Source organism: Anabrus simplex, chromosome 4 (genome assembly GCF_040414725.1).
Source record: "Anabrus simplex isolate iqAnaSimp1 chromosome 4, ASM4041472v1, whole genome shotgun sequence".
NCBI lineage: Eukaryota > Metazoa > Arthropoda > Insecta > Orthoptera > Tettigoniidae > Anabrus > Anabrus simplex.
In genome coordinates this window covers 339,863,918-339,886,746 of record NC_090268.1, presented here as the reverse complement: position 1 = coordinate 339,886,746, position 22,829 = coordinate 339,863,918, and the positions used below count along the sequence as shown (strand labels likewise).

Here is a 22,829-nt window from a genome sequence, read left to right as displayed (position 1 = left end):
GATGGCTGATGCTGTGATAAGAAATGCGAGTAATATGCAGAGAGAGAGAAAATATGGATCAAGAGAGACGTGGGATGGGAGGCGATGAGGAACGAGAAAATACTTAGAAAACACAAGATTCGTGCAATAAATCAAGGGTTGAGAGCGACTATTAAGGGACAAGACCTAGTGGTAGCAGGCAGAAATTGGAAGAAAATCTGGACTGTAAATAGACTGATGGACTTAGACAGGAGGATAAAAGAAGACGAAGAAAAAGTGAGTAGTGCAACGAAAGGTGGGGAAGTGAGGAGAGATATCAGTAACAGTGTGCAGTGTGAAGAGGGTCAGGGAGAGGCGCCATGGGAAAATGTGATCATAAACAGGGAAGAAGCCCAAGTTCAGGAGGAGAGGACAAGTGAAAGGGTGACCATAAGAAGTGAGGAAGAAAGGCAGGGGAGGGAAAGCAGTGAAGAGGGCAGGCAAGGAAGGGAAAGCAGTGAAATAAGGGAAACTCAAAGATTCGGAAGTGAAAACAGTAGAGTAAGGCAAGATCAGGGTAAACAAGTAAGGACAGAGGTAACCCGGCAGAGTCTCGGGCAGAATTTCGATCTGAGCCCGGGGCGGACAGAGAGAGAGAGACTTTAGGGCCATGTTGGAAGCTATTTATAGAAGCAATAACAATAATAAAGTGAGGAAGTAAGTAATTAAGGGCATGATTGTCGAGGAAGCAAGAGATGTAGGTGGTGTTGTGGAGTTGGAAGTTATGATGGTATTCATTTGTGAAGGCTGAAATGTGGTGATGGAGAAGTGGTATGTAAGTTATGATGTGTTATGGGGCTGAAATGAGGTATTGGAGAAGTGGTGGTATAAGGTGGTGGAGGGCAGAAGGAGAGTGTAATGGTCGAAGAAGTGGAGGTGGTATATGAGGTGGAGTTGGTGTTATATTGCTGAAATGTGGTGTTGGAAGTTTTTGAGGGCTTGGTATGTATGCGTATGTGTTATGATTAAATTAGGAGGTGTTATATTGTTGAGATGAGGTGTTGGAGAAGTGGTGATACAAGATGGTGGATGACAGAAGGCAAGTTGTTATTGTCGAGGCATGGTTGAATATGTAGGTAATGAAGTGTGTTTATTTATTGTTGATATTTGGAGATGGAGGAGTGGCGGTACACGTAATAGCAGAATTTATGAGGTGTTATATCGTTGGAATGTGGTGTGGGAGAAGTGGTGATATAAGATAGTGGAAGGCAGAAGGTGAGTGCAATTGTCGGAGAAGTAGAATTGGTATATATAGAAATGAGGTGTTGGAAATGTGGATATGAGGTGATGTATGGTTTGGTATTGAGATGGTTTATTTACGGTTGAATTCGTGGGAGTTGGGAGGTGGTATTATTGTATTGGTGTCTGGTATGAGTATTGAATTTTTGGAGTTGGAGAGAGGTGATTTTATTATCATTTTGTAAATTTTGGTTTGTTTGTAGGGAGAGGACGAAGAAATGTGATGTTGGAGAGGTGTTGGTATATGCGTGATTGGTAATTGTTATTCATTGCCGAAATTTTTGGAGATGGAGAGGTAATTTTATTATGGAGTGTTATGGCGGAATGAAATGAAATAGGGCAGAAGGTGAGTGTAATGGTAGAAGAAGTAAAGGTGGTATATGAGGTGGAGTTGGTGTTGTATTGCTGAAATGTGGTGTTGGAAAATATTGAGGGCTTGGTATTTATGATTATGTGTTATGATTAATTTAGGAGGTGTTATATCGTTGGAATGTGGTGTGGGAGAAGTGGTGATATACTGAATTACGGAGATAGAGAGGTGGTATATGAGGTGATGCGCGAAGATGGTTTGGTATTGAGATGGTTTATTTACGGCTGAATTCGTGGGAGTTGGGAGATGATATTATTGTATTGGTGTCTGGTATGAGTATTGAATTTTTGGAGTTTGAGAGAGGTGATTTTATTATCATTTTGTAAATTTTGGTTTATTTGTATGGAGAGGACGAAGAAATGTGATGTTGGAGAGGTGTTGGTATATGCGTGATTGGTATTTGTTATTCATTGCCAAAATTTTTGGAGATGGAGAGGTAATTTTATTATGGAGTGTTATGGCGGAATGAAATGAAATGAAGCAATGTTAACGCGGATTGGTAAAAGTTGTGGTATGGTGGATTGGAATGCAATGACGGAATATTGTTGTTATTATTTAGCCTTCTACTATAGGAGGGGGAATCTGAAAGATTGAATGCAATGTTAGTGTTATGGCTGGTTTGGTATGCATTCGTGTAATGTTGCTGTTGTAGCTTATTTTGGAGTAGGTCAGGGAACAATAAAGGTGATGAAAATGCTGAAGCAAGAAGGTTGCGTGATGAGTGGGTACGTGTGAGTGATAACAAGGAGAAAGTTGCAACACCAGCTGTAGAATGTAAACATAGATCCGGCTGAGGAGGTAAGATAGTTTGGGACCAGCAATAAGAAATGGGATAGTTGTTATTCTTAGTCTTATTTTTACTTTTACGTTTATTAATTTTGTTAGTTATTGATATTTAGCTATTCATTTGTTTATTTATTCAGCTATTTATTTAAGTGACGTGATAGTTGTAGGGTGGCTTAGGTAGAACTCTATTGTGAACATGTATTGGGGCTAAACGCCTGTGTTGTTCATTAATAAATAAATTTAAACTTAAAATTTGCATACCTATAATCGGAATTAATTTCTCTACAAAATATATATATTTTAGAAATTTTATGAAAAAAATATTCGTTATTTATATTTGTGTAAGTAAAAAACATTTCCTGATTTTTTTGAGGGGGCATTTAACGGGGCGGAAAATAAAATAATATTACATTAAGTGTAACTGCAAAACACTTTTCAAATAGTCCAGTTCCTGCTGAATGTTTTGGTATATTATTAGTGCATATTCTGTGAATAATACATTTGTCAAAGTGACATACACCAGGTACTGCAAATTTGTGGTGCACACCCACCGGTTAGAGCTATTTCAACTACCGGTTTGAGGGTTAAGTTTTGTTTTGACTACATTATTCATTTCAGTTTGTCTTTACGCTTTTTCCCGCCCTTTTGTTATTTGTCTAATATTAATTCAAATGAACTGTCATTGTTTGGTGCTCTTTCCAAATTCAGTTGTCCTGGATATAATAATGCTCATTTTTAATTTCACTCTTTAATGCAATTGTAAAATAGTGTTTTAAGCAAGTAAAACTTAATTTCAATTGAACTATGCATGTATTTCATACTGGTACTTCTTTTTGTGGAATGTTAAAAAAATTGGCCTGCGATTATGCCTAAGGTTTCCAATATGGCCCTCGAGCCCTTACTAGCTATAAAATAACATGCCCCGACCGACCGACCGACCGACCGACCGACCGACCGGGATGAAGTCTTGAAGCAGTAGTGGTCCATGAATAGACTAAAATGGAGAGCGCTCATAAACCACACCTAGGAAACTGGAGTGGAAACTTGATGATGATGATGATGATGATGATGAAAATAAGATCTCTGATATACATATATTGTACATTACATTATTGTTCAGAGTTCTTCAAATTCATAAGAGTATGAGTCACCCTCTCATGAACTCCAGTGCTGAATATCACCATAACATAAGAGCATTCAGAAGATTCATTAGATTGTGGCTGCCTCAGTGAATCAGAAGTATGCCCGGCTTAGATCTTCGGGTTTTCAGGTTTGATTCCAGCCAAGTTATTAGCATGGTAAAACCTCTGGTGGCCTCAGCCTTAGGAACTGTACAGTAAAATTCTGCTTTGCTACCTGGTGGCGTCCATGTCCGTAGCATAACAGTTAGCATTATTATTTGCTATCCTCGGTGGCCTGGGTTCAATTTCAGGTACTGCCAGAAATTTAAGAATAACAGGAGGGCTGGGAGCTGGTATGTGGTTAAATTGGTGCATATAGCTCACCTCTTTTGGGGGTGTGTCTGAAAAGAACTGCACCACCTCAGGAGAAGGAGAGCACTTTAGAAGGTTTGCAATCTGGTAGCTGAAGACATTATTGTTATTATTAATACTAACAGCTTTCTTATTAGTAGCAATGAACTACCAATTAAAATGTTGATCTAGAGACATTTGCCAACTAATTTGTCCATTAGTTTTCATTATATATTGATTTGTAAGAGATGACAAATTACTGTGCGGTTTCCATCTCAGTGACTCTGGTCGCTGGGATATTAGGGGTGAAAGAGTGCTTGCGGGGTGAGGAGACTGCTGTTATCCTAGTGTCACAGAGACCAGGAAATATTGTCCTGGCTCCCGGCTGCCTGTCTTGACATTGCAGGGTTGCAGAGCTGGGAACCACACAGTATGTATCTCTTTTCATCTTCAAAAAGCCATTGAAGTGGGCTTGGATCAAGCCTGTTGCCTAGAAAATAAAATCCAGCTTGGTCTCGTAATTTCCGCATTACTCTCCTCCGTAATATTTTGTTTCAGAATGGTTATTTTTTCAAGTGTGAACCACGTAAAAACTAGTAGTCCTGGGTAAACTATGCTAGATAGTATAGAACAGTTTAACCCATTTAAAGATGTCTTATTAGGCTGTACATTTGCAGATTGTCTCTCTACTAAGCACTCACATGTATTCATACACAATGCCTATGCCTCTAAGGGTGGTTTTTGCATAGAGAGGACCGCTATGTCATGTAGGTACAACAGTTAGGTGAAGAATGGATGATGATAGGGATATAGTTGATTATGAATCTCAAGGTAGTATGTTGTAGATATTTACTATTTTTAAGTAAGTTAGCTCATCAAGTTGATAGTTATTTCTTTTGTTTTGTTGAACCTTTAACAAAATGTTGAATGTAAGGTATTTATTATTCATTTATAACTAATTTTTTGATGAACTCTTCTTTGTTATTAGGAATTCAAAGAACCCAAATTAGACAGTCAAATTGTGACAAAGTTTCTTCCAGCATTAATGTCTCTTATGGTTGATGATCAAGTTCGTGCTCTGAATGCAAAGTTGCCTCCTGATGAGCGAGAATCTGCTATAACTATAATTGAACATTCAGGTAAAGTATCTTATTTGCTACAGTGGAAACCCACTTTTAACTTCTCAGGAGATCAGTGAAACAAAGAATGGTAGTATTCAGGAAAGTGTGATTAACTCTATAAAATGTTGTTATTAGAGTTTGGATTGACTGGGAATATGCTTGGACTTGTGCACTAAAAGATAACAAAAAATTTGGAAATAAGATGCGAAAGAAATTACTGTAAATATTGTCCAAAAATTGGTAGGGACATTTTCTATTAATCATTAAAAAAAAAAAGAGATGAGTATTAACTTCTAGTAGACTGTTATCCCTACAAAAAAATCACAATAAACTTAATATTTTCCCCCCTGTGTAACAAGAAAATGTGTTTGAATTCACACCTCACTGTAGAGAAGGCATAGAAAAAAAAGAGAAAAATGTTGAACGCCTGTTCTCTGCACAACTAATACTTTCACGGGTATCTTAACAAAATCACTGACTACTCAGAATTACTACCTGGCAACAACAGCGTTGGAACTACGTAACAGAGAATGTTTGGGAGAGGTGAAGGGGATATACGTGAGGTCGAACAGCAGCAAACTGGCAATATTCCTAACATTTTTTTGTCATTTTTTATTTTGACAGGTTACTGCTTGGAAAACCCATTGCCTTCAAACTTCATTCAAGTTCAGAATGTTAAAAAAACAAAACAAACACCACCTTGGTATTATCAGCACAAATCATATTAATAATACTTGGAGGATGGCTAAAACAAGTATAGAATAACCAAATATCTTTTATATAATTCTTTTGTCACATATGATTTAGTGATAAAATTCAGTAAAATATACATTTATATGACGAATAAAAGCTGTGTTATTGTGTTTGCATCAGCTAGAACTGTGTTTAATTTAACTTACGAGATCAGGATAAAAATATGAGCCCTTGTTAATACTCTTTTGAGTTTGAAAGCAGATCATACTGGAGTCCCTAAACAAATAGAACTGAACTACAGTACAAATCATTAGTAAATGTACAACAATTTACAGTTCATATGCAGACTGAAAAAGTATATCATTATGAGGAAGACTTGCTGAACACGATTGAAAGATTCTATCGAAGTAGAAGTGGTTCAAAATCATTGTTTCCTAATTGTTTTTCTCAAGAGCTGAAATAGCTTAATCTTATAGAATTTGCCTGAAACATCCTTTCATCTTTCGTGAATATTGTGTCAGATCTTGAAATAAAACTCGTACTTTTTCATGAAGTATTTATTAGGATTAAACTATTCAGTACAATTGTATTGAATTCAGTATCTATTCAATACAATATCTATTCAGTATCAATTGTATTGAATTCAATACGATATCTATTCAATATCAATTGTATTGAATAGGTTGATCCTAATAAATTTTAGTAATATTTTTTAAACCGATGTACATTTCAATACGGACCAGACATGAAATTTGTAACATGTAATGAAATATAATGTTATAACATACCTGCAAAAAATGAACAATTATTATAATTTTTTGCAGGTATGTTATGGTGTTCTAAGTGTCAAGTGTTGTGTTGTGTTATGTTATGTTATGTTATGTTATGTTATGTTATGTTATGTTATGTTATGTTATGTTATGTTATGTTATGTTATGTTATGTTATGTTATGTTATGTTATGTTTCAACAGACAGAAAATCTCATAAGTTGTTTTAACTGGGTCGACACTGAAAAACATACAAGTTGTATCAACTGAGTCAACACTGAAGAAGAATAGATTCCTTCTTAACAAATTTTAAAATAATCATTGTAGTTTCTATGGGCTTGCACCACTTGTGAATAAGCTGTTATATTCTGATCTCATAAATTCCTTGATGCAGTTCCGGGTATTGGAACGATTCTTTCTGTTCTTCTTTGTGTCTAGCTCCATGGCTAAATTGTTAGCAAGTTGGTCTGTTGTTCAAGGGGTCCTGGGTTTGATTCCCATTCGAGTTCTGAATTTTAATCTTCGGTGGTTAATTCATGTGGCTCAGCGGCTGGGTGTTTGTGCCTTCTTCAGCATTAGAATTCATCTTAGATATGGCTCCATCCTTACTGACATGCAGGTTGCCTACAGGCATCAGATTGATAGACCTGCACCAGGCCTTTCTGGAGGCCATACGCTGCTGCTGTTATTATTATTATTATTATTATTATTATTATTATTATTATTATTATTATTATTATTATTATTATTATTATTATTATTATTATTTTGTCAGTACAATGTTAGGTCACTCCACGACTTGCATTTGCTTTTCTTGTGTGCTGACCAACATTAAGTATTGTAAGGTCACCCCACAACTTGCAATTGCTTTTCTTGTGTGCTGACCAATATTAAGTATTGTATTGTCATGGAGAAGCAAATATTACCCATATTTTTGCAGGTCAAACTCTGTGAATGGTTATTTTCTTCTTCTTCATTGCTTCCACATACTGCTCTGAGTTAATTGTGCTTGCTTTATTCGTAAAATCCACAAGCAACACTTATTCTTTGTCCCAGAACACCATTACCATGACTTTAGTGGAAGAATGCTTGATTTTGAATTTCTTCTTCTGCGGTGTATTATTGTGCCATCCTATGTGCTGCCTCTTCTTCTCCATGTTGTAATGGTGGACCTATGTTTCATCATCTGTCACGTTGCACTACAGAAAATTTTCCCTGTTGTTTGTGTACCGTTCCAGAATTTTGGAGCAGATGTCTCCCAGGGCGCTGTCCTTATCAGTCAACATTTAGAGGACTCACCAGGAGCAAACCTTTCCATTACCATGCTCCTTTATGGTATTGGTCAGTGCTGGTTTTCGAATATCTACTACTGTACACGACAGACTTCACATGTTGTTATATGGCAGTCTTCACTGATGAATGTGACAGTTTGATCCATATTGTGTCATTTTGACACTTGTATCCTGTTCCTGACTAGCCACTTCTATTATACAGACACCAATCGTATTGTCACCATAGTTTGTTGTTGATCTTAGTTGAAAGTAATTTCTTCTGCTCTGCGAACCATGTGACCTTGCCGCGGTGGGGAGGCTTGCGTGTCCCAATGATGCAGATAGCCGAGCCGCAGGTGCAACCATATCGGATGGGTATCTGTTGAGAGACCAGACTAACGAATGGTTCATCGAAAGGGGGGTAGCAGCCTTTCGGTAGTTGCAAGGGCGGCAGTCTAGATGTTTGACTGATATGGCCTTGTAATAATACTCATCATGGCTTAGCTGTGTTGATACTGCTACACGGCTGAAAGCAACGGGAAACTACAGCCGTAACTAACTCCCGAGGACATGCAGCTCTCTCTGTATGAATGATGTACTGATGATGGCTTCCTCCCGGGTAAAATATTCCGGAGGTAAACTAGTCCCCCATTCGGATCTCCGGGTGGGGACTACACGAGAGGGGGCAATCATCAGGAAGATGGATACTGACATTCTGCGAGTCGGAGCGTGGAATGTTAGAAGTTTGAATCGTTGTGGCAGGTTAGAGAATCTGAAAAAGGAGATGGATAGGCTAAAGTTAGATGTAGTTGGTATAAGTGAAGTAAGTTGGCAGGAAGAACAAGATTTTTGGTCAGGCGACTACCGAATTATCAACACAAAATCAAACAGGGGAAATGCAGGAGTTGGTTTAACACTTTAGCGTCGACGTGTACATTTGCTTTTTCTGCGGTAAACTGCTGAAATGCCGTATACATTTTTCAGATTGTTGTGGGCTACGGATGTTCGTAATTTCATTCGTAGATGATAATCAAAGACATATTTTATGTTCAAAGTTACTATTTTTGTGTCCCCCCATTGGGGTGACATATGGTTATTAGGTTGACTATGCAACAGAGAAAGCGCATGTCACCCCTACAGGGGTGACGGCCTTTTTACCTTTGTTGTTGTGGAACACTGTGCTCTGTACTGTGAGCTGTTGATTTACGCGCCTTTCAACGAGTTCCTTGTAATTTACAGTTTTGTGACAAGAAATTAATTCATGTTATGTGTTTCTGTGTTGAGTAAGCCATGATTACTGATAGAGAGATAGAAGAACAACCTGAAAAGGGCTCGAGTGTTGAATCAAGAGATGTTGACATTTAGGATTTGCAATGTGATGCCACCTTTTCTGAGTCAGAATTCAACAATAGTTTGTGTAGTGAGGACACTAGCAAAGATTCCGGTGCTGCATCGGGCTATGATTCAACCAAATCATCAGCCAGTGATAATTACTGGGGAACATTCCCAGGTTTGCAGAAACATTTCTTTTATTCACACGTAGCCCCGGTTTACAATTTCATCTGAGTGCTAAATCTCAACCAGTATGTAAGAATAAAGCAATAATAGACTCCAATCCACATTATTTTCCTTACCATTAATAATTGAATTCTGATGGTTGCGTATGTCACCCCATATGGGGTGACAAATGTCAGAGAAATTCCACTGTTTGTTGCACAGTGCCCAGCATGCTGAGAAAGGAATGGGCACTGTGCTGCACTCTATGAACACCTTACGTGAACAAGCAATGCAATACAACAGCGAATGGTAGCGCTAGTTTCGTGCGACAGCCTAAAGTTGAAAGGCCTGGACACACTGCCGTGTCACCCCATGAGGGGTGACATACTATATTTTGTATGAGGGTCCGTCACCCCACATGGGGTGACATCGTCTTCAAATTCTTAATAATGAATAAGAAAATAGGGCAGCGGGTAAGCTACTACGACCAGCATAGTGAAAGAATTATTGTCGTCAAGATAGACACCAAACCAATGCCCACCACAATAGTGCAGGTCTATATGCCTACTAGTTCAGCGGATGATGAAGTAATCGAAAGAATATATGAGGAGATAGAAGATTTAATACAATATGCAAGAGGTGACGAGAATCTAATTGTGATGGGAGACTGGAATGCAGTGGTAGGCCAAGGAAGAGAAGGTAGTACAGTAGGAGAATTTGGATTGGGACAAAGGAACGAAAGAGGAAGTCGGCTGGTTGAATTCTGCGCTGATCATAATTTAGTCCTTGCTAATACTTGGTTCAAACACCACAAACGACGGCTGTATACGTGGACGAGACCTGGAGACACTGGAAGGTATCAAATAGACTTCATTATGATTAGGCAGAGATTCAGAAACCAGGTGTTGGATTGCAAAACTTTCCCAGGAGCAGACGTGGACTCTGACCACAACTTGTTGGTCATGAAATGCCATCTGAAGTTGAAGAAATTGAAGAAAGGAAAGAATGCAAAAAGATGGGATCTAGACAAGTTGAAAGAAAAGAGTGTGAGGTATTGTTTCAAGGAACATGTTGCACAAGGACTAAATGAAAAGGCTGAAGGGAACACTATAGAGGAAGAGTGGAGAGTCATGAAAAATGAAGTCAGTAGAGCTGCTGAAGAAATGTTAGGAAGGAAGAAAAGATCAACTAAGAATCAGTGGATAACTCAGGAGATACTAGACCTGATTGATGAACGACGAAAATACAAGAATGCTAGAAATGAAGAGGGCAGAAAAGAACACAGGCGACTAAAGAATGAAGTGGATAGAAAGTGCAAGGTAGCTAAGGAATAATGGCTGAAGGAGAAGTGCAAGGATGTCGAAGGCTGTATGGTCCTGGGAAAGGTAGATGCTGCATACAGGAAAATCAAGGAAAGCTTTGGAGAATATTAAGAGCTGAGATGGAAAGCCACTTCTAGGGAAAGAAGACAAAGCAGAAAGATGGCAGGAGCATATCCAACAGTTGTATGAAGGTAAAGATGTAGATAATTTGGTTCTGGAACACGAAGAGGCTGTTGATGCTGATGAAATGGGAGACCCAATTTTGAGGTCAGAGTTTGACAGAGCTGTGAGTGACCTAAATAAGAACAAGGCACCTGGAATTGATGACATTCCCTCTGAATTACTGACTGCCTTAGGAGAAACCAGCATGGCAAGGTTATTTCATTTAGTGTGCAAGATGTATGAGACAGGAGAAGTCCCATCCGATTTTCGGAAGAATGTTATTATACCTATTCCCAAGAAAGCCGGTGCTGACAGGTGTGAAAACTACCGCACCATTAGTTTAGTATCTCATGCCTGCAAGATTTTAACACGTATTATTTACAGAAGAATGGAAAAACAAGTTGAAGCTGAGTTGGGAGAAGATCAATTTGGCTTCAGAAGAAATGTAGGAACACTTGAAGCAACCCTGACTTTACGTCTGATCTTAGAGGATCGAATCAAGGAGGACAAGCCCACGTACATGGCATTCGTAGATCTAGAGAAGGCATTCGATAATGTTGATTGGACCAAGCTATTTATGATTCTGAAGATGATAGGGATCAGATACCGAGAACGAAGAATTATCTACAATCTGTATAAAAATCAGTCTGCAGTGATAAGAATGGAGGGCTTTGAAAAAGAAGCAGCAATCCAGAAAGGAGTGAGGCAAGGCTGCAGTTTGTCCCCTCTCCTTTTCAATGTTTACATAGAACAGGCAGTAAAGGAAATCAAAGAGAAATTTGGAAAGGGAATCACAGTCCAAGGAGAGGAAATCAAAACCTTGAGATTTGCCAATGGTATTGTTATTTTATCTGAGACTGCAGAAGATACAAATTATGTTACAAGTGTTTATTTATATATCCACCTATTCAATACAAAGAGATCTTTTTAGAAATTAAATATTATTATAAAATGTTAAGGGACATGTTTTGCCCATATTAAGGGCATCATCAGTCTCAAATTCAAACCTGTATGGTGAAAAATCAGGATCCTGATTGCTCTTACAAGCCATAAAAAGAGGATATCATTATAGGTGTCAGTCTAAACATACAAAATATTAGAATGTCCTTGGCTAAAATTGCAGTATCAAGCTGCATGTCATAAGTTCACATGAATATACTTTCCGGAGCGTTGAAAAACTTGTTGGGGTAGGGCAGTAAACAGCTCAGTCTTTATAATGAAACAGAAATGTGCCTCCTTGAAGATGATAAGAAAAAGCAAAGCTGATACACTGTTACAGATGTCAATATCGTATGTTGTGATAAGACAACAGATCTCTTAAATGGCTGTTCAGCTGCCTATAGTCTATTTAACTGGCTGAAGGAGTGAAAGTCGAATGTGTTATGATAAGATAACAGTCTTCCTTACGTAATTGTGGGAGCAAGGAAAAAGCATTCAGTTGTCTATAGATGTATTTATCTTATTTGAAGGACGAAAGTCGATAGTTTATCGACGTTGATAGAGCTCTTTGGTGTGAAGTCTGTAACAAGAGGAGAGTGAATGCTTAGGAAGGTATTTTTGAAGAGAATGTGGGTTTAAAGAAAGGTAAAACATGGAAGATGTATAAAAACACTTACCCTTTCGTCTGTGAAGATGTAAATCAGTTATGGAAAGGTTAGTTGAAGAAAAATAACGTTATGTGTAGGTTCATTTATTTCTTTGACTGTTAATGCAGTTGCTATGGTAGCGCTGAATGACTTGACACTTTTACTTCTGGTATTGTATCGATGTGTGATTGGCGGAGGAGGGTGTGGTTGAGGGGAGGGGGTAGGCGTAGCGTTAAGTTTATGTGTTGTTGGTTGCAAGAGATTTACATGGTCGGACAGGGAGGGAGTCGTGTTGGGTTGCGGGAGAATTGTGGGGGTGGGCATGAAGGGAGTCAAGTTAGTTAAAGTAGTGGAGGTTCTAGAAGATGTTAACTTAAGATTTTTAAGAATGTAGTTATGTTTTGAATTTAGAGTTTGCAATAATTTGGGTAAACTTTCGTATAATGGATTCTTGACTTCATTTAAATCATTGAAGTTTAGATTTTTGTTGTAGTGTTGGTCCAAAAATATATAGATGGTTTCAAGTTCATTCATCAACTTTCCTTTGTCTACTCTTTTAATAATTGTGAGGTCTCTTTCTATTGTTGTGAAGTGATGTCCTGTTTCTTTCATATGGGAGCTCATTGCTGAAAATTTATTGTGCTTAATGGCATTATAGTGTTCTAAGTACCTAGTTTGAAAACTCCGGCCTGTTTGACCAATATAAGAGGCGTTGCATTGCGTGCATGTGAGCCTGTATATGCCTGATCCTGAGTAAATGTTTTTGCTTGAATTGACTGTGTTGTGATTAAAAAATAATTTTTGGTTAGTGTTTGTTGTTCTAAAAGCTATACTGGTATTTTTTTTTTATTTTTTTATTGGGTTCAAGATCTGGTGAACGTTTGGATTGTTGTAGGTGAAGGTTAACGAATTTGGATTTTTTGGGTTTGTTAGGGATGAGGTTTGTTGTTAATTTGAATTTGACCTTATTTATTAAACCGTTAATCATTTCAGGTTTATATCCATTGATTTTTGCTAAATCCTTTATATAATTTAGTTCTGTTTGAAGGTTCTTGTGTGTTAGAGGGATTTTTAAAGCTCTGTAAATTAAACTGTGAAATGTGGCCAATTTATGGGAATTAGGATGTAAAGAAGTATTTTTGATTGTTAATGGGGTGTGAGTAGGTTTTCTGTAAATTTTAAAATCAAGTTGCCATTAATATTAGTTACTGTGAGATCTAGGAAATTTAAGGATCCACTGACTTCATCTTCCTTGGTGAATTTAATATTTTGGTCTAGGTTGTTTAAATAATTTAAAATATCGGTACTGTTATTGAGATCTTTATTGATTATTACGAATGTGCCGTCTACATACCTAAGCCATAAGCTAAGGCCTTTTATTTTATGATGTTCTAAAGAATCTAAATAGATGTCAACTAAGATGCCTGATAAGGGATCACCCATCTTGGTGGTAAATTTTACCATTAAAGGTGAAATAGTTGTTTTTTAGCACAAAATTTAGGATTTTTATGAATTCTTCTAACTCAAGCTTGCTGAGGTTGCTGTGTTTTGCGAGGTTGTCTTTGATAATATTTACAGTTTCCTTTCTTGGTACATTAGAATACATATTAGTAATGTCAAAAGAGCACATAATGTGATTTGGTAGTAAGGTGAATTTTTTAAAAATTTCGCAGAAGTCTATTGAATTTTTTAAGGGGGATTTATTGTTGAACCTGTAATGTCTTTTTAGAGAATAGTGGATATATTTTGAGGTTTTATATGTCGGACTACTTCTACAGTTGATGATTGGGCGTATGGGTGTGTTTTTCTTATGTAATTTAGGCAATGCTCTGGCTGTGGGGGTTTTAGGGTTCATAAGGATTAGTTTTTGCTGTTCTTGCTCCGCCTACCCCCTCCCCTCAACCGCACCCTCCTCCGCCAATCTCACATCGATACAATACCAGAAGTACAGTGTCAGTCATTCAACGCTACCATAGCAACTGCATTAACTGTCAAAGAAATAAATGAACCTACACATAACGTTATTTTTCTTCAACTAACCTTTCCATAACTGATTTACATCTTCACAGACGAAAGGGTAAGTGTTTTTATACATTTTCCATGTTTTACCTTTCTTTAAACCCACATTCTCTTCAAAAATACCTTTCTAAGCATTCACTCTCCTCTTGTTACAGACTTCACACCAAAGAGCTCTATCAACGTCGATAAACCATCGACTTTTGTCCTTCAAATAAGATAAATACATCTATAGACAACCGAATGCTTTTTCCTTGCTCCCACAATTACGTAAGGAAGACTGTTATCTTATCATAACACATTCGACTTTCACTCCTTCAGCCAGTTAAATAGACTATAGGCAGCTGAACAGCCATTTAAGAGATCTGTTGTCTTATCACAACATACGATATTGACATCTGTAACAGTGTATCAGCTTTGCTTTTTCTTATCATCTTCAAGGAGGCACATTTCTGTTTCATTATAAAGACTGAGCTGTTTACTGCCCTACCCCCACAAGTTTTTCAACACTCCGGAAAGTATATTCATGTGAACTTATGACATGCAGCTTGATACTGCAATTTTAGCCAAGGACATTCTAATATTTTGTATGTTTAGACTGACACCTATAATGATATCCTCTTTTTATGGCTTGTAAGAGCAATCAGGATCCTGATTTTTCACCATACAGGTTTGAATTTGAGGCTGATGATGTCCTTAATATGGGCAAAACATGTCCCTTAACATTTTATAATAATATTTAATTTCTAAAAAGATCTCTTTGTATTGAATAGGTGGATATATAAATAAACACTTGTAACATACTTTGTATTTACGTACATTTCAATACGGACCTAACATGAGAATTATAACATGTACTGCAGAAGATCTCGAGAAGTTTCTGAATGGTATGGATGAAGTCTTGGGTAAGGAGTACAAGATGAAAATAAATAAGTCCAAAACAAAAGTAATGGAGTGCAGTCGAACGAAGGCAGGTGATGCAGGAAATATTAGATTAGGAAATGAAGTCTTAAAGGAAGTAGATGAATATTGTTACTTGGGTAGTAAAATAAGTAACGATGGCAGAAGTAAGGAAGACATAAAATGCAGACTAGCACAAGCAAGGAAGAGCTTTCTTAAGAAAAGAAATTTGCTCACTTCAAATATTGATATCGGAATTAGAAAGATTTTTTGAAGACTTTCGTGTGGAGCGTGGCATTGTATGGAAGTGAAACATGGACGATAACTAGCTCAGAAAGTAAGAGAATAGAAGCTTTTGAAATGTGGTGTTACAGAAGAATGCTGAAGGTGAGATGGATAGATCGAATCACGAATGAAGAGATACTGAATCGAATTGGTGAGAGGAGATCGATTTGGCTAAATTTGATGAGAAGAAGAGATAGAATGATAGGACACATCTTAAGACACCCAGGACTTGTTCAGTTGGTTTTTGAAGGAAGTGTAGGTGGTAAGAATGGTAGGGGTAGACCAAGGTATGAATATGACAAGCAGATTAGAGCAGATGTAGGATGCAATAGTTACGTAGAAATGAAAAGGTTAGCACAGGATAGGGTGGCATGGAGAGCTGCATCAAACCAGTCTATGGACTGATTACTCAAACAACAACATGAGGAATTCAGTCATAATTTTTTGTTTTATATGATTATCTGATACATTTGTAATTTTGAAATGTTGCTACATATTATTCTCAGGATATGTCTCATTGCTGCTTGGTACAGTGAAGTTCAAGCATTTAGTGAGCATCTAGTACACATAACATCATAATGGAGTGCCAGGTTTCAAAGGAAAAGGAAATAGAAGGCATTATTTTTGTATTGCTGTACTATATGAAAATATTATGTTAAAAGTTATTTACTTACATCATTTTCTGTATTTTTAGCATTCTTAAACTCAAAAGATGGAGGGGGGAGGGAGGAATAATTTTGTGTAGTTTACTTTGAATCTATAATATCGATGGAAGGTATGGTTCTTTGGCATAGAGATGTCTTTCTTTGAAGAGAAAGGTTGTTTCTTTTCATCAATCTATTGTACACAGCCACTCTCTGCTTGCTTTAATGTATGAGATTCCGATACTTGGTTTATCTTGTTACAAGTGACTATTCTCATTTTGGTTCCGTATTGAAGTTGACGTATGTCTCAAGTGTTATTACAATATTATAAGTCCACCTGTCAGGATCTTTAACTGTAGCATCATCATTTATAACCTATGATATGCAGCATCTTGTGAAAAATTGAATAGCCGTTGTTTCTTAATCCAGTTACATAATTTAACAGTTCTTTTTCAGTTTTTCAGTACTGGACTGATTTGGGTCCCTGAAATAATAAGGCTCCCTTCTTGGCACACTACAACTGTTCTTTTTGTTTACACTAGTACATGTGAGGGTTCTACACAAAACTCATCTGCTGCAGCCTGATGGCCGTTATTTTCTGTGTATATGATCACTCTTAATTTAAAATGTTCGTTGTAAATCCCATTTTTCTCACCCATTGCTAACCACTTTTCACCTTTATTTGTAAAATAATTAGCACAGAGATTGATATATGGTGTAGACCTAGTGCGCGCCTCTCTCTCTGTTACTACAAGCATACTAAACACTATGAATAGCTTGCCGAGCAGTACCATTACTACAATGTTGCTGCTTGCACTTCTCAGTTAACATGTGTGAACTGATGACTGGCTGTTGAAACACTTGATGTTTTTATTACCACAAGTAACAAAAAAAAAACCACACATCGATGATAGAAAACTTGTATGTAATCATGGTGGGAAAATAATGAAATTTTTATTTTATACTAATTTCCATTTTAAAATTAAATAATTTGAAATAATTTTGGGAAAAATTATGTGAGGGGATGAACTACATGGGTAAATATGGTACGCTATATGACTTGTCATCTTTTTGTTCCTATCCATTACTTAGTTTGAGAATGTTGTTATGGGGAATACTGCATTTAGACCCCCCTCCCTGGCTTTTTGAGACAAAGAAACTGAAAAAAAAAAAAGTCTCACATACAAGGCTCCCCAACGTAATTCGTCGGAGAAGAATGATGATTCCACTTCGAAGCAGGTACAAGCCTTACTGCAGTTCCGATGACATCACACAGATTTGTAAATAGTTTCGTCTGTGTGACCTGCACAATGAAAACACATGTCAAAGTCCTGCGGTACATCTGTGTTTCGTTGTTAAATGTCCGCCTCCGTAGCGTCGGCCTACTGCAGCTCTGATGACGTTGCACAAATAGGTGAATAGTTTTGGACATTGCAAGCACGCATCAGTCATACTGTATGTCTGTGTTTTATAGTTAATAATGTCTGCCAGCATAATGGTTAGCACACTTAGCTGCTGTTTTCGGTGGACTGAGTTTGATTCCTGGTACCAAACTGCCAGATTTAAGAATGGCAAGAAGGTTGATATTCGGTAAAAATGGTACATAACAGCTCCCCTCCATTGGGGGTGTGCTTAAAAGAGCTGTACCACCACGAGTTTACTTTAGTTAAGAAATATTCATTGTTGTATTAATATAGCAGACAGGATCATTAACAAAGTGATCGTTTAATATCTTGTAACTCAGGCCAGTATAGGTAATTCTTGGAGAGTTGTAGGTTTAGAATGTGATTAAAAAAACAATCCAGTCGTAACGCTTGTTTTACTCGCCAACATACCTAGCAAATAATAATAATACTCTAATAATAATATTGATTTTACGTCCCCACTAACTACTTTTATGATTTTTGGAGATGCCAAACAGAACGTACTATGCATTAATAAAAAAAAATGGAGGCAATGAACTTATGAAATTGTACATTATGATTTATTATTTAGTGTATGGAAAAGAAAACATGCTTACGAGATAAAGGTACAAAATTACCTATATACATATGTAGAAAGTAACTTCACAATTACAAGCTCCTATGGATAAGACACATGACAATTCACAGCCCAATATCCAAAGCATCTATCCATGCAAGTGATGCCAGCAAAGCACTGAGGAAGTCTGTCCAGTTCCCACGATAGGCTCGTAAGTTGCACTTGTGCACAATATGTTGGATTGTCTGAGCAGGGGCACCACAATCACACTGAGAGTATGTAATCTTTTCCCACTTGAATGGGAAGTAGGCACAGACTCCCTGCCCAGAACGGATCCTATTCAGTGTACTCCACGTTTTTCTTGAAAGTTCAGCCTCCGAGGAACTAAAATCTTTCATGATGCTGAATATTGGCCAGTGCTGAGGGTCAGTTTTTGATGTCCAATCTTCCTTCCACTGTGCAGTGAGGCAGAAACTGCTTGCAGATAGCATCTGGGTACATCGGATCGGTGAAGATCTTCATTTAAGCTGATTCATTTCAACAATAGGAATGTCATTATGAATAGGCAGCTTGGAATTCCTTAGAATTTTATTATAGTCCCTTAAGCGCTCGTGTCCTGCGAAGGGAAGGTGGCATGATATTACTGAGCACAGGAAGCCAGTAGGAAAGTGTGGATCTTATTAAGCCTGAGATCATCCTCATTGTGTTGTTCAGCTGGGTGTCGACAAGCTTAACGTGACTACTGTTGAGCCATACTGGGCAACAATATTCAGCTGCAGAGAAGACTGAGCTCAGTCCAGAACACCTCAAAGTTGTGGCAGAGGCACCCCAAGTTGTTCCACAAAGCCTCTGTAAGATGTTTCGGCTCTATATTTTCGCTGCAGTGTTTGAAAGGTGCTGCTTAAAGGAGAGTGTCCAGTCAAGCACTAAACCCAAATACAGTAGAACCTTGATTATACGTTCCCGGAAACTACGTTTTCCCATATTATTCGTTCATATTACGTGGTCCTGCGAGCATCCGAATTAAATCACTTTAAAATCCCGCAGTATCCGTTCCTCGAAGAAACGATTTCCCGAATCAACTGTCCAGAAATTTCAGTCCCATCAACGCTAAATCCTTGATCACGTGTTTTTCAAGAAACTGTATCTCACGAAAGGATGGCTGCTGCATGGATCTTGAGGTTAATGTCCCGTCATTGCGGTAATTGGAGGAAGTACTATACTGGAAAAGCAGTTGACGGTGAAGTTGCATAAGGGACCATCTTAGCATCGCAATCGCGTGGTATTGTTTAGAGAATCCTCGGAAATCATAAAGCAGAGTGTGTTCACAACAATTAGGAGGAGACAGAGCACATTTCGACAGCTCTACTTGAAGACGAAACGAGTTTCGTCAAATGTTCGTACTTGCAAAAATCTACATTATGTCCAGGGTTAGATCTTCCCCCCCAAGTGTATCGCCGAACAGGTTTTCAACACTTTCCTCAGGGCACTGTATGTATAGTCACTGGACTTTCAGGCAGGAATCAGAACTGCTCCTTCTTAAGTAACACAGATTTAGTATTTTAATATTATCGTATACGATTATGTTATCAAGACCAGAACAGATGTTGCACCTTACATACATAAAGCCATGGGAGATTTTGGGATTGCCTATTACTGTTTTAGTCCTATTATAAGACTGGGAATTTCACGTTTCTTGTGTTAAAATGTTATAAAAACCTCAGTGGTTTTATTTGCGTATGTTACATTCTAAAACTTTGTATAATTTTGCACTCGTGGAGACTTGCACAGCGAGCACGCTTTCCAGCTGAGCTCAAGGTTGCAAATAACTTTAATTTCAGAAGTGTTAATGATATTTTTTCTCTTTCCAGTTTTATTGTTATTAGTGACGGGCAGAATGGAATATAATGCATTCGAGAACTTGAGGATCGACACTTACATTCAAAACCATATTCTCGAGTTCAGACATAACCTTTAAAAGTCGATGTAGGCCTAATTTATGCGGTACAAGATTTCCATCAACTGACTACGAACAGTAGTATACCGGTGACCAAATTACAATGGAAGATTAAAAAAGGGGGATTTCGCTATCATGTTGGGCACTTTTGTATCTAATGTGCTTTATTTTATTAGATTAGAAAATTGAAAACTACTTGTGTTTGATTGTTGTTTGGCTTGGTGTTATGGTATTAGATTTTTCAAAGATCAAAGCTGATCAAAGTTGTTGAACTGAAAGAAATTTTCAGAGGAAACTGACAAAGTTTCCCTGGTAAAACTGAATGTAAAGTTTCGAGATTTTTAATGTGCATACCGGTAATTAATGTTTGAAGCCGGCCGCGTGGTCTAACTTGCCTGCCTCTCAGCCAGAGGACCCGGGTTCAATTCCCGGCCAGGTCAGGCATTTTTACCTGGATATGAGGGCTGGTTCCAGGTTCACTCATTCTACGATTACCTTTCACTGAGGAGATATTTAATTGTGAGATGGTGACCCAGGTCTAGAGAGCCAGGAATAATGGCCGAGAAGATTCGTTACACTGACCATATGTCACCTTGTAATCTGCAGGCCTTCGGACCGAGCAGCGGTCGCTTGGTAGGTGGAAGGCTGTAGTTTGGTTTGGTTTAGGAGTGTTTGTAAGATTATAAGTATACATATTTCATTTTTGTTATGTTTAGCCAAATTGTTGATGGTTCATTCGTTCCTGGATTTTCTGCTTTCTCGTGTTGTACACTTTTTTTCCGTGGTCCCTCCAAAAACGGAGAATCGAGGTTCCACTGTACTTAGGAAACCTGTTATGTCTGAGAACTTTTCCTTCGACAGGTATTTGAAGAGTACATTGGGACATTTTGTGATTTAAGTGGAAGCAAGACACTTCAGTTTTGCTTGCACTTGGTTGAAGCCTCTTCTTTTTAAAGTAGTTCCCAAGGATGGCTAAGTTTTGGTGAGTACTTTCTCCGTTTTGTTAAAGCTGCTATGTCTTATGGCCAACGCTATGTCATCAGCATAGCCGAATTTCTTAGATAGAGTTTGAGGCAAGTCAGGTGTGTAGAGGTTAAAGAGGAGGGGAGCCAGTACCGATCCGTGTGGAAGGCTGTAGCTTAATTTTCTCAGTTTGCTCATTTTGGTTCCTAAAACAACTGTTAAGAGTCTATTACTGAGCATGTTTCCAATGAGGTTTACTGTCGTCTTACAGGGTATAACCTGAAGTAGTTTGTACAGTAGTCCATCTCTTCACACTGCATCATATGCTGCAGTCAGATCTAAGAAAATTACAGACGTTTTCAGCTGTAGTTGGAAGCCTGATTCAGTATATGTCACGAGGGAAAGAACTTGGTCGCAACAGCTGCGGTTCTGCCTGAAGCTCACTTACTCTACAGGAATGTGTGCATCTATGGTAAAACTGATCCTGTTATAAATAGGTCTTTCAAGAAGTTTGTAGCAGCAGCTAAGCAGAGCAATTGGTCTGTAACTTTGGGGCTGATGTTTAGATTTCCCAGGCTTTAAGATGGCGAGAATATTTGTCTTCTTGAAATGGTTTGAAAGGATACCGGTTTGCAATATCTGTGTGAAGAAGCAAGCTAACCATCTCCTAGTATTTTGTAAGGAACTAAGGGTGTATGCCATCAAAGCCAGCAGCCTTGCCAGCTTTCATAGACTTTATTGCATCATTGACTGCTTCTAAAGTGAAAGTCTCAGAGTACGAAGAAGACGATGGAGATGAAGATTTGAGTATTTGCATATTTTCCACTATCTAGTGTGATCCTTGACCTCTGTAGCACTAGAAGTTGACACAATATGACCCACAGTCTTATTTGGTGAGATCTCAGAGTATTTCTTGGTCACTGATGAACTGCCTCCAAGCTTTTCTGTTTGAATGACGGAAATCCAGCCCTTCCCCGTGAGGTATCCAAACTGTGTAACAGCTCCTCACCAGTTTCATGGTCACCTGTTTCTAGGAATTCATTATAGAGGGTATCACTTTCCTCATTTCACCCAGGAACATAATCTTTCCTGTAACCCTTGGAATATACAAAGGGCACTAGGAAAGTTTTGCAATACGCAGAAATGGTTGGCTGGACACCCCTGTTGTGGTGAGGGATGAAAAGGGTGAAAACCGGTCTAGGAGACAGTAAGGCGCGACCTTCACACCACTTGTTACCAAGCAGTGGGATTGAAAGCAAGTTAAGATATCAGTGTGGTCTAAAGGTGAATATCGCGCAATTATCCGCTACAGTTTTGCTCGTGGATTAACTGTTGACCAGTGCCTGGAGGAAATGACTCCTGTGCTGGGGAAATTTTGGGGTTGAAGACGATCCTCGTTCTGGGTGACCGTCTGAATCAGTGACTGAGGAAAACATTGAAGCTGTGAGGAAAATGTTGCGGCAAGAGAGGTGGTTGACATATTGGCAGGTAGAAGAGACCCTCCACATCTCTGCACCAGCTATTCATTCAGTTCTACATGACCATCTCCATGTTAGAAAGGTTTGTTCCCTTTGGGTACTCCATTCACTTTCAGAGGAACAAAGGGCACATCAAGTGAAATGGTGCCAAAAAATGTTAAAACAGTTTGAAAATGGGACTTCGCGTAACGTCTTTAGCATCGTTATAGATGACGAAACTTGGCTTTATTATTACGATGTCCCAACAGAATCCCAGAACAAGGTGTGGCTGTTTGAAGATGAGGGTACTCCTGTGACTGTG

General features: G+C 38.2%; 1 protein-coding gene across 1 annotated transcript in view; it reads left to right on the top strand.

Moving 5' to 3' along the window:
- NELF-B (negative elongation factor B) overlaps positions 1 to 22,829 on the top strand; it is a 149,040-nt gene that overhangs the window by 97,401 nt on the left and 28,810 nt on the right. Inside the window, exon 9 of the mRNA XM_067145727.2 lies at positions 4,874 to 5,024. Within this exon, the coding sequence (XP_067001828.2) occupies positions 4,874 to 5,024 (151 nt within the window). The remainder of the gene's footprint in view (positions 1 to 4,873; positions 5,025 to 22,829) is intronic.